The sequence below is a fragment of the Alligator sinensis genome, unplaced genomic scaffold (assembly GCF_000455745.1).
Source record: "Alligator sinensis unplaced genomic scaffold, ASM45574v1 scaffold76_1, whole genome shotgun sequence".
NCBI classification, from domain to species: domain Eukaryota; kingdom Metazoa; phylum Chordata; order Crocodylia; family Alligatoridae; genus Alligator; species Alligator sinensis.
Window position 1 is genome coordinate 4496295 of NW_005841865.1, and position 12648 is coordinate 4508942.

The 12648-nt window shown below is 42.3% G+C and overlaps 1 protein-coding gene across 1 annotated transcript in view; it reads right to left on the reverse strand.

Annotated features, from left to right (window-relative positions):
• PREX1 (phosphatidylinositol-3,4,5-trisphosphate dependent Rac exchange factor 1) overlaps positions 1-12648 on the reverse strand; it is a 228263-nt gene that overhangs the window by 27518 nt on the left and 188097 nt on the right. Inside the window, 7 exon segments of the mRNA XM_025192001.1 lie at positions 1-132; positions 715-876; positions 1361-1548; positions 3032-3203; positions 4088-4221; positions 5810-5895; positions 7825-7973. The exon segment at positions 1-132 is cut by the window's left edge and continues 18 nt beyond it. Coding sequence (XP_025047786.1) covers positions 1-132; positions 715-876; positions 1361-1548; positions 3032-3203; positions 4088-4221; positions 5810-5895; positions 7825-7973 — 1023 coding nt within the window.

Here is a 12648-nt window from a genome sequence, read left to right on the forward strand (position 1 = left end):
TTTGGGGTATGACACCTCCATGAGGTTAATGTGGCAGTTGGTAGGGCAGAAGTCCATGCTGCTGAGGGGATGGGGCTTCATGATGGCTTGCTTGAAGGCTGGGCTCACCTTTGTTTTCAGTTCATCTGCAAACTGGGGAATTGAGAGAGCCTGCATGATTCGATTTGCAAAAAATGATGGTTCAGCATAGATGCTTGCTTTCCCCAGACAGCCCCACTTTGCAACAGTCCTTTAAGCTCTGCCATCCCTGATGTAGCTATTTGAAAATGAGCACTAAAGAGATATGTAGAATTGTTTTAAAGTCTTTAGTGCCACATTTTCAAACAATTCAGGTAACCAGACAGAAAGGAGGCTTAGCTTCTGTATATAATTCCTGTAACTGGGCAATCAAATGAGCTTCTGTATATAATTCCTGTAACTGGGCAATCAAATGAGGCCCATGACAGCTCTCGGCTGTCTCGGCTACTCATTTCCATAGACTGGCATGCATTCTAGCCAATAGCAGCAGCAGTGTGAGAGCAGCTTTATAAACAGGTCTCTACTCCATATTGCTTGTACGCTAAGCGACTCCCAGTCCTGTGTTCAGAGCACTAGAACATTTCCCTTCAAAGCAGTTAATGATGAATAAACACACAGCACTGAATACTCAAGCATCTACTATTTTGATAGTTTAGTATTGTCCCAAGATATTACCAAGATCTAGGAGTACTGTACCTTTATGTAGCTGGTGAACCTTTGGCTGATACTTTCCAGCTTAAAGTCACACATTTGCCGAAATTCATACTGGGGCATGGTGGTCATTGCATTGCTTAAGGAGATGAGCCTCTTGCAGTTCTTTACAAAATGATTGTCATCTGCAGCAAAGGCCTCTAAAATCTGCACAAGGAGACAGAATTCCAGGGGTGCAACACTGAGAGCAAGGTACATGGCAAGATTCTTCTAGTGACTAAACTGTGGACACCCCCATGTCAGTATGTTTGAGGAAAATGGCATGTAGACCAGGTAAAGCCCTCTAAATTGTCCCCAGGAAGATGATCATGCTTAATCTTAAAACTTCCAAGCCCTTTGGCAGAAATTTTCAGAATAAATTATATGCTCAAGAAATGCTTCCGAGTCATTTTGTACTTGGGAATGTTTTGTGTGCCTCTCTTGCTGTTTCTGCTACATTGTACTGTGGGTGATACCAATAGCAATATCATGTTTTATATAAACACTCATTCTAAACAGTGCGTTCTAGCTAATAGTTCAAAGTCTGCTAACAGTATAACATGCTAACAAGGGCACCCAGCCAAACACAACTAGCATGACTGACCCAGTGATTCTGCTTAGAGGAAAGCTTGCAATACACAGTAGCTGGTACCTTTGCAGTTAGATCGAAACAACCCTTTGGCTCTACAATTTTCTCCAGGACAAAGCATTTGATCCCTGCACTGCTGACATATTCATACACCACCCCATGCTCCAAATGGGTGTTGTCCACAGTCAGGCTAATGAGGGGAGTGTCTTCACTGAAGATCAAAGGAGAACTGAGGGGCGACGGTGTCAGGACTGGAACCAAAAACAAAGGCAAGTCACTTGCTGATACACTGACATACAAAAGTGCATGCAAGCATGTGTGCATGTGCACACCCACCCACTCACCAAGAAAAGACATTACATTGAGTTCTGTTCAAGCTACAGACACCTGACACCTGGCAGGGAATATCAAATGGGAGGTCAAGTACATTTGTTCTGTGTCCTTCAGGAAACATCTTGCAGCTATTGTTCCAACTTGCAGTTCATGCCCAGATTCCTCCTGACAGGTGCAGCTGGACCAGTAGGGATTTCTTCACCATCCTGCCAGAGGACAGCTTTACACTCCGGTCAAAATGAGTCTCACCAGAGAACTGGTGAGGAGCATCTCCTGGTGGCCTGTTCTTATCCTTTTACTGAACCACAAGGAGGAAGGGAGGGAGATATTCCAATATATTTTCATTTTACATGAAGAAACAGACAGTATGCGGTAGAAATGAATGGTGGGGGGTCTGATTCATGCTTAGAACATAGCCCTGTGGATGCTTGTGTATATCAGGCACAGGAAGAGTCCTGCTGATGTGAACGTGTAATAAAGTGTAACTCTACATGGACCAGGGTATCTGAATCTTCCCCTGAAGGGTTAAACTTTGCCACCCCCAAAAATCAGGCCCATGGCTTTGTTAAGCTTTGCTTAAGTGTTCTGGTAAGAATAAATGGTGTATTTGTCCTAGGCAAAACAAACACAGTAAATAAGATGGGGCCCACAAAACCAAAACATCAAATGGTGCCAGGATGTCTCAGATGAAGAACCTCTCTCCTCATCTTTTAGCCTGTTGTTTGCATCTCAGCGCTGCAGCTTACTCTTGAGTGCCAGGAAATCACATCCTGTGGTCCCTAGCTCCAGTCTGTATCCCTTGCAGGCCCCGTTGAGTGCCCACAGCCCAAAAGTATGTCACTCACTACACATGGCACAGGAGACGGTTCATTCCATGAAAAGTCTTTTCGAGTGTGATGGATGTTGATTCAAGTCTCACATGATGTGTAATTAGGCTGGTTTGTGGCTTGACGTCACAGTTACCAGCCGAACAACACCACTTAGAACATGCTTTTACAGTGTGTGACTCCCCACTCATTTATTGTAGAGCACAGCAGTCAGTAGACAATAAAAAGCAGATGTATGTAGAGTGTGTTTTCCCCACTTACCTAGTTGTGCGACACTGATACTTAGAGAGATTCCCTATGGCACCCGCAATAAGCAGACAACCCACAATTATTTACTCTTATCTTCTGTCCACAGTGGAAGACATTCCTTTCTGTCAAGGGCCACAGCTGTTTGATTTCACATCCCAGTTTTATGGTCCTTGTGCAAGTATCCCTGGGAGGCCTTAGTTTGTTAGAGTGCTTACTGCTATTCCTATAGCAATAAATATATTTCACAGGTCTGTTGCCTTTTGTCCTTCTTTGGAATCAAAGTGTACTGGCTCTCCTACCTTCACAAAAACAGACTTTTCTTTACCTGATTCCTGATGGCTTTTATGAAGGGGATCCAGTTCTGCACTCTCTTCCAATAAGAGGTCTCCCTTAGTGGATTCAAAGGGGCTGCCGTTCACATATGCACTACCTGCTGATTGCTGAATTCTGTCGTCTTCAGCATCTTCATGTGTCCTGTAAACCCACTGGTACAGTCCCTGTCAAGAGAGTAGGAATGATGAGAAGCACTACCCTCAGGCACAGGGTTAGGGTTTTGCTCACTCCCACTCTGCATTGCTTTTAGCCTTCTGGTGATACAACAAGCTACTGTGGAATATTTTTAGGTCCTAGTGGCTATTGTTGCATATATGGTGTTTGAGGGCTGCATTTAGTCTACTGGCAATTAAAGACTCGATGCATCCACGTCCTGAAGAGCCAGGGGCTTGAGCTAAACACCGAGATAAAAACACCTAAACTCACTGGGGGAAGAGGGTGGGACTTTGAATCCATATTGAATCTTCTAGTTGATCCCTGTCTCCAAAATGGACAGAAGTAAACTTCCAAATATAACCCTTCCTCATCCTCACATTGGGAGTGTATACAATCTGGATCTAGGCTGGGGTTCAAATTTGTAGCTACAGCCTATTCAGCTACTGAGAGAGACTACAGTTGATGCTTATTTGCAGCAATACCTGGTAAGTGAACAACCTCTTACCAGCAACATTTCCCTTGGGAATATTTTCTTTACCATGAAATCAGATGACATTCCATGTAACATCAGTAGTCACTTTTCGGAGCAACAGAGCACTGGGGCACTAACCTGTTACTACTAAAAGGGATTGACTGTATTTAGTTGTGTCCACTTGTGATTCGTAGGCTAGGACACTTGTGATTTGTAGACATTTCACAATTATTGGCTACATTCTGCTCTTGCTTTCAGCCTGCAGTTTTCTTACTTACACTAGAATTGGTGTGAATCAAACAGATTGTTTTAAAGGTTTGGTTTTGGATACTTGAAGGGCATAAGAACATATTAACTTCCTCCTCCCCCCACCCCACTGCCCTTAAAAAATGTTTTTAATTTCCATATTCATGCTCTTACCAGTGACTCCTGCCTGTTCCTATATGCTGTAAAGTGATCCAGAACATCCATGTAACTTTGATTCATGACATTATTCCCATTAACTTTCAAAATACACTGTCCTGGGTGGAGTCCTACTGCTGCAGCCTCCGAACCTGAAAAAGAATCAGGCGAGAGTTGTTCGGACAGCACAGCGATTGTGAACTATGGAGAAGATCCAGAGAACAGAGTGAAAAGAGGAGCGGGGGGACAACAGGGAGCACTCACGTGGTCTTACTACTACTTGACTTAGAGAAGTTTGAGGAAGAGGTTATAAAATAGTCTGTATGTAATAAAAAGCACTGGGAACAAGAGAGTTTGCCTAAACCTAGATACAGTTGCTACCAAAAGCAAATGAAAATCTCATGGGGAAAACTATCTTTCAAGAATGTTAGTCGTTCCTTTCTGAGCTTGTGCTCACTTTGACTAGGGTAAATTTGTACAGCAATACAGTTTGCAGCTTGTTGCTTGTTAATTAAAATAACCTGAATATTTACCCACCAGGCAATTTGCAAGAGCCTACATACCAGACCGGGGTGTTAATTCCACCAGCACAAGACCAGAGTCTGGCTAAAGTCCACACTCGCACCACTGAGATTTAGAACAGAATCTCACTTCTACGTGTCTACATTTAACACAATTATTAGTTACTTTTTAAGCAAAGTTATCCAAGATTCACCACTTGATTCAAAGTATAAATGGCACTTTTTCTGGTAAAAGTCTAAGAAATGAAAAGCTTTCTAAGCAAGGAGATGCTTAGAGATTGCAGAGATGCTGCAGCATTTTAGTTCTTACTAATAACGATTATTTGTGCTAGTAGGAAGGTAAGAAAGAAAAAATGCCCTGTTTCAGGGAGCCATGGGATGAGGAGGCTTTACATGCTTTTCCTGAATGCAATGTACATGCACATACTAGCACTGAAGGAAGGAAGTGGTGTACAACTGAAAAGGCTTGCTCTTTACTTACACCAAAAATAAAAGCAAACGCAAAACTTTGTTTGTGGCTTAGATCAAATTTCCTGTACAGCACTAACAAACACGTCTCTTGCCCTCTTTATATCCCCCTTTCAAAAGAATGAGGGGGTCCAGCTTCCCTTTCATTGATCCTGGTGTAATTCAGGAATGATTCCACTAAAGCCTGCAGCGCAACCTGGTCTGAAGGAAAAAGCAGCTCTCCCTGGCCTGCCTCAGTCTGTTGAGTTATTGTCAAGTTCATAAAGATGACTTGGTCCATCAACCTGAGAAGACAGGAGTGGCCCCTAAACTCCAACCTATAATAGCTCAAACAATGATGGTGCTTCCTTCAACAGCCCTTTGACAGACAACAGCCTGCAATGTTAACAGACTTCTCCTGGCTCTGTCCAAAGTAACTTCTTGCTTCCTTTGGGTGGGGGCAGCCACGCAATGCCTAGCTTTTAGAATGAAGCAATACTTAAGCGGTACGTTAGACCAGAAACTCTGTGGGGCGGTGGCTGTCTTTGCACTCCGTGCTTAGACAATACTCAGCACAACTGACTTCTGGTGCATGACTGTGGTGTGTAGGCACTACAGCAATTCTGATAATAGATAATAAGCAGAAACTAATTCAAATATAATGTGCGGTGTTTTTAAGGCCTCCAGGCGGATGATAATATAATATGGCGCCGTCGCTGTCCTTAGTTGGTTGTATGTTGAGCCATAGCTATACCGCACTCTCTTTGCATACCTCTGCCAACAGCACGGACGTATGGTGGTTCTGCTCCCCGTAGCTGGAAGCAAAGTGCTTCGTGGCAGTCTGGGATCTTAATAATCCTGTAGAAAGGCACGAAAGAAAGGAAAACAGCATCTCAATTCAGACCTCTAGAACCACGTGCATGGTGATCAATGTGAAAGATCTTTCCTCTGAGTTTTATCCCAGATTGTTTTAAACAACTTTGAAATAGACTTTAAAGATTCAAGAAGGGATGAGTTAACCACATGAAGTAGCCTCTGACCTACCAGAAATTTATTTTGCTGCCTCAGCCACATTTCTGTGGAACTATATTTTAAGGAGATTTCCTGCAGGATTAAACCTTGGAGACCAGTGTTCTGCATATCCACAGGACTGATATGGCACGGGCAACTGTAGCGCAAGCTTCCTTCAGACTTTCCAACCTGTTCAGCTGCCTCTAGACTGAGGGAATAGATCAGCTGGCAAATCCACTCACCCCCTGGCCTCCATATTACAGTGACAATGTGAATTTCAATTAGTATCAACTGAGGTATTGAATTATATGATATGGACATCTGTTTCCTAGGAACTGGACTGAGATTCACCATTCATGTGAAATACCACCAAACTAACACCTGCTGGAAACATCCTCTGGCCTTGGGCTGGATTTGAATAGGTGGCCAAGTGATAAAATGCACCATCTGCAACAACCAGACTGCTGAACTATCCGGCTGTCAGGTTCACAATCTTGTTTTGTTGATTAGGTTAACTGCAGAAGTGTGCGCCTTACAGGATGTGGCAGGAATATAACATAACACACCATCATCTGTGTTTCCCTTTTCAACTAATGTAAAATGTAAGGCAAAAACAAACAGTGAAGCACACAATATTTAAGCTCTCATTAACACAGAGCTGACTTCTTACACTAGGCGGTTTTCCAAACTGTGTTTTCTCTCTGGAATGTCATCACAGTTTATGAAAATTAAAAACTAAGGACAGTTGCAGCATACGTCTCAATGCTGAGTACAGGAAAACTGAGAATATGGTGGGTTGCCTGGAGAAAGACTACAAAGCCAGATTTAGTGAAACAACAGCACAGTGTTTTGTGGATAGGAGGCCAACAGGACAAAACTCCTGTAATTCTCAACTTAAAAGGAATTATTTCTGCTGAGGTTTCTCAAGGCTCCAGAGACCCACATATCTTGCTGGCTTGCTTCCTTAGTATTCAGAGTGAAACTGCAGGTTGTATACCACGGGGAACAAAGACCAGTAGTGTTATCAACTGTATGAATTAGCTGAACCAAACTCCAGCCTTGATATTTTTGGGGCACTCTGGTGCAACTGATGGGATATTCTGAGTCAATTAAAGTCGGATACATCTTTTAAGTACATCAAGCCTGTAAATTAAAAATAATTGATGCAGGAAATTCCTAGTTGCTCATTTCTACAAATAAATTATCTTCCAGGCTGACATAAAGGCAGCTGTGCTTCTTAACATCAGGATCTGGCCCATGCTTTTAAAACGAATGTTTAGATTATGGACTACAGTTTTATGATGGCAGAGGGTTTAAGTCTATGACAAATTCTTGGCTTCATAGTTGGATAATACATGAAGTCTTAATGGGATCCAAATTTATTATGGACCAAATATACTAATAAGCACTGAGATGGAAACCAGTCCAATAAGCAGAAGAACCCTGCATTATTTTCTTTCAAGCAGACCTAGTGCTGGGTAGTCATCTGCTGCTGACAAATTTACATTCCTTGTAATTCAATTTTATTTGTGCACAGGAAAACTAAGAGTTAATTCCTAATTTACACATAATACTTCCCATCTTTTTTGCAGAGATGCAAGGATCATTAACAAGCATGATTCGTGACTTTCTAAATCTATTTTAGAGGCCACATTTCTTCTCTAATTGAATTGCAGCATCCATTGTGTAAAATGTTTATGCAGTTTTTATCATTACAGACAGTAATTAAATTAATGTCTCCAGAAAATCTCTTCTGCCTGTCCCTCAGGCACTTACTCTTTAGTCTTAGTGGCCACCAGTAGCCTAAGTGGCCTCCGAGAGCAGAAAGACTGGTTTAAGATGGTCTCGACCTCTGGAAACGGGCGCAGGAATACCAAGTCCTCGTTAATGGAGTAAATCTTCCTTCCTATCTGCAGGCCAGCCATCTGCCAATGGAACATGAACACAGGTCTATGAGTTCAGGAAGCAGACTGCTAGATGCAATCTGCTACAATGACTGACCTCCAGTACTGTATACAAAGCTTTTCTTTCATTTCCTGGGTCACCAAATCACTTGTCAGCTACTGTTAGCACTTCAGTGTGTCCACAACTACAAAATAATCAGTGATGCCACTTACATTCTAATAACACTTTACATTTCTGCTGCACTTTTGAACAGAGGATCCCAGACTTGCCTCCCTAGCCCCTGTGAGGTAGGGAAGTATTACAGCCTACAGCTTAGTAAGCTGAGGCACAGAGGCAGAGAACACAACTTTTAAATGATTAAACTTAGACACATAAAACACAGTTAGCCAGTAAGCGGGGCCCAATTTACATGGTTTATGTAGGTGACTTGGCAAGTGATGTTAAGAGAAATTAGATCCATTTGACAAGGTCTGTTGTCTTGGGCTATGTATGTTTGAGCTCATCCTAAACTTGCCCTGATGTTTTGGAAATTGGAGTTCAAAATACAGTCCAGAGTCCCAAGAATTATTTTTTTTAAAAAATCAAAAGTTAGGAAATACAAATATCTGTTTTTTGTTCTTTGCAGCACAAAGACAATAGGAGCTGGTCCACTAAAAATGTGTATTTTTTTCTGGCAAATCAACTACTAAAGAGAAAAAGCGTCAAATGCTCCCTTTGGTTAATTATTTATATATGTTCAAAACAGCACACAAACAAAACTTCCTTCTCTTCTGCTCTTTTATCTTTGTACCTGGCAAACCTTGATTCATCCTAATCCTACACCTCCTATATCTAACATACCTACAATTAGCATAGCTCTTTTTAGCCCTTGGTAACTGGTGGTTTCTCCTTCTCAACTGCAATAAATTCTGGGAATAAGCCTGCTAAATGAACTCCGGACGAATGAATACACTCCACTGGGCTGCAAAGAACTGCAAACATTGTATTTTTGCAGGTTAATTTGTCTGCCACAGTGTATAATTGGTCTTTTAAAAAGTCCTTTTTTATTAATCATGAATAATATATAAAATGGGTAATGTGAAAATGCATACAAGTGCTTTTGTTTTCATTTAGAATAGTCTTTTTAATATTTTGGTTTATAATTACTTGTAGCTTTGTAGCCAAGTGGCCATTTCTTGGACATGGTTTGTTCAAGTACTAGACACACGCTTGTCATTTGTTTGTTCAAATAAAATAGTAAACACGCCTCCCAGAAAAGTAATCACAGAATCATAGAAAATGAGGGTTGGAATGGACCTCAGGAGTCATCTAGTCCAACCCCCTGCTCAAAGCAGCAGTAGTATCCCCAACTATATAATCCCAGCCAAGGCTTTATCTAGCCGGGTCTTAAAAACCTCCAAAGACAGGAGATTTCCACAACCTCTCTGGATAACCTGTTCCAGTGCTTTACTACCCTCCTGCTGAGAGAGAGTTTTTCCTACTATCTAACCCAAACTTCCTTCACTGCAACTTGAGACCATTGCTCCTTGTTCTGTCATCTGCCACCACTGAGAACAGCCCAGCTCCATCCTCTTTGTAACCATTCTTCAAGTAGGTGAAGGCTGCTATTAAATCCCCCCTCAGTCTTCTCTTCTCCAGACTAAATAAGCCCGGTTGCCTCAGCCTTTCCTCAGAAGTCATGTCCCCCAACCCCTAACCATTTTCACTGCCCTCGACTTGACTCTCTCCAATTTGTCCACATCCTTGCTGTAGTGGGGGGCCCAAAACTCGACACAGTACTCCAGATGTGGCCTCACTAGTACCAAATAGAAGGGAAGAATCACTTCCTTCGATCTGCTGGCAATGCTCCTACCAACGCAGCCCAGTAAGCCATTAGCCTTCTTTGCAACAAGGGCACACTGGCTCATATTCAGTTTATTGCCCACTGTAAGCCCCAGGTCCTTTTCTGCAGAGCTGCTGCCCAGCCAGTCAGCCCCCAGACTGTACTAGTGCATGGGATTGTTCCATCTTAAGTGCAGGACTTTGCACTTGTCCTTGTTGAACCTCATGAGATTTCTTTTGGCCCAATCCTCCAATTTGTCTAAGTTTCTCTGAATCCCCTCCCTACCCTCCAGTGTATCTCCCCAGCTTGGTGTCATCTGCAAACTTGCTGAGGGTGCACTCCATTTCATCTTCCAGGTTGTTGATGAAGATATTGAACAAAACCAGCTCCAATCTTTTTCACTATAGTTCCCTTCTGATGCATTTGTGTGCATCATTGCCAAGCCATTTCCAAGATCAAAATGTGGAAATCTGCACAGCTATAAATATCCTAAATATGAAAGGGTTCAATAAAGCGCCCAGGTGATATGGTTTTGTTTTACTTGGTTTCTATGAAGATGACAACATTTCTGGGAGAGGATTTAGATGTGGTCTCAAGATGTATGCTGGGCTAGTCATATGACTCTTACACAGGCTACATCAGGCAATCCCTGATATGAAATTCCATGCAACCGCTCTCATGATCATGGCCTTTTGGTGATGGGTGTGTGGGGAAAGGAAAATCCCTTCAAATGAAAGTATTCCAAACTGACACTTGATACTTATTCTTGGTCAGAAGAAGAAGAGTTTATTAAAAGAATCTCACTGCTATGAATCCAAGGGCAAAAATCTGTAAAGATGAACATACACCAAAGGTCAAGAGTACCCAAACTGCAGTATATTTACCATTGGTGTACTAGGGAAAATATACTGGATTCTCAAATACTTTCCAGTTGTATTAATCTAAAGTAATTCCACTAAAATTACTGGAGTTATCCAATCCCCAGAGCCTCTGAAATCCTAATCTGGATTGAAGACTGACAGTCCATCTGAAATTCAGTGCACTATGTTTGGGCACTATAAAACAAAGTTCCCTGCCCTGTTTTTTCCTTGGGAAGTGTGAAAGCAGGCAGAGGATTTCAAAATGGCCTACAGCTGCTGAGCTGGCACAAGACCATATGCTTGCATAGCTTTGTAATATCAAAAACTAATTAAAGAGCCCAGAAATGTAATGCAAGGCTTTAGTTCTGAGCTTCAAATCTTGGTGAGCTGACCTGACAGAGCTCCACTTCAGAAAAATCTGGATTTGGTTCCTTTCTGCAGTAATACTTTAAGGTCAAGTTGAAACGACGGGCAGCTGGTCACAGCTAGTTTGTCTTGGAAGGTCAAGAAAAAGATTCTTTAGAAAACTATGCTTCTGTTGTCTCAAAACACAAACAGATTTTCAGTGCAGGATGTTCTATAGGCAGCTGGCCAACGGGAGGACGAAGGGATTATCTGTCAGGCAATGGTTTACTGCAGAGGTTTACGTTTATGAAGTCTCTGGCCAATTGATGTTGATTTTGAGCAAGAGCTGGAGCATAGGCTTGGCGTCTGACTACCACAAGGAGAATACAAAGGTCATCTAATTATACTATTTAACTTGTAACTTAAAATTCCTATTCATGGTTCTCCATTGTGTCTAAATCAATCTGCTTATTCCTTCTGTTTGCATCTGCTTAGTCACTACGGAACCATAAAGAACAAAAGCAATGAATATCCAAGCAACCTGCAGGATAGACAGGAAAGACAAGCTAATGGCTAGAATGCTAGTCTGGGAATTGTTTTTTCTGCCACAAGCTTCCTGTGTGACCCTGGGCAAGTCACTTAGATCCAGTTTCTCAAAGGTATTGAGGTTCCCATCACACTGATTTCAATAGGAGTTAGAGGCCACTATTGTGTTATCACATAATAACAAACAGAAAAGCCCAGAAGCATGGGAAATGCCCATGGTAGAAAACAGGCATAGTTATGCCTAGATCATGCCCAACCAGTGGCTACCCAACCTCCTCTTGAACACCTCCAGTGATGGAAAGTCCACAACTTCCCTAGGCAGTCTATTCCAATGCCTCACTATTTTCACAGTGAAGGAGTATTTCCAGGCATCCGATATAAATTTACTTTGCTGCAACTTGAAGCCACTGGTCCTCCTCTTTGCAGCAAGAAATAAATGGTACTTTCTGTCTTCTTTCCAGCAGCCCTTCAAGCCTTTGAAAACTGCTGTCATGTCCCTTATTTAAGCACCTTTGCTGCAAGCTGAACATGCCAACTGCTTCAGCATCTCCTAATATGACTTGCCTTCCAACCCCTTGATTATCTTTGTTCCCCCACTCTGGACCCTCTCTAACTTACCCATGTCCTTTTTACAATGCAGAGCCCAGAACTGCACACTGTACTCCCGATGAGGCCTAACCAGTGTGAATTAGAGAGGCATTATCACCTCCTGTATCTTGTACCTAGTGCTTCTACTGATGCAGCCCAAAACCACATTGACCTTTTGTGCAGCTGCATCACACTGCAGACTCGTATTGAGTCTGTGGTCTACCAAGATTCCCAAGTCATTTTCGGGAGACCTATGATCCAGCCAGGTATCTCCCACTTTGTATTTATGTTTTTGATTATTCCTCCTGAAGTGTAGCACCTTGCATTTGTCTGCATTGAACTTCATCCTGTTAGCTCTAGCCCAACTTCCCAATCTGCTGAGATCCTTCTGAATTGCGCTCAAATCCTCCGATGTGTTCACAATCTTTCCCAGTTTCATGCTGTCCACAAACTTGCTCAAGAAGCTTTCTATGGCACCATCCAAATTAATAAACACGTTGAACAGCACCAGGGCCAGGACAGACTCCTGTGGGA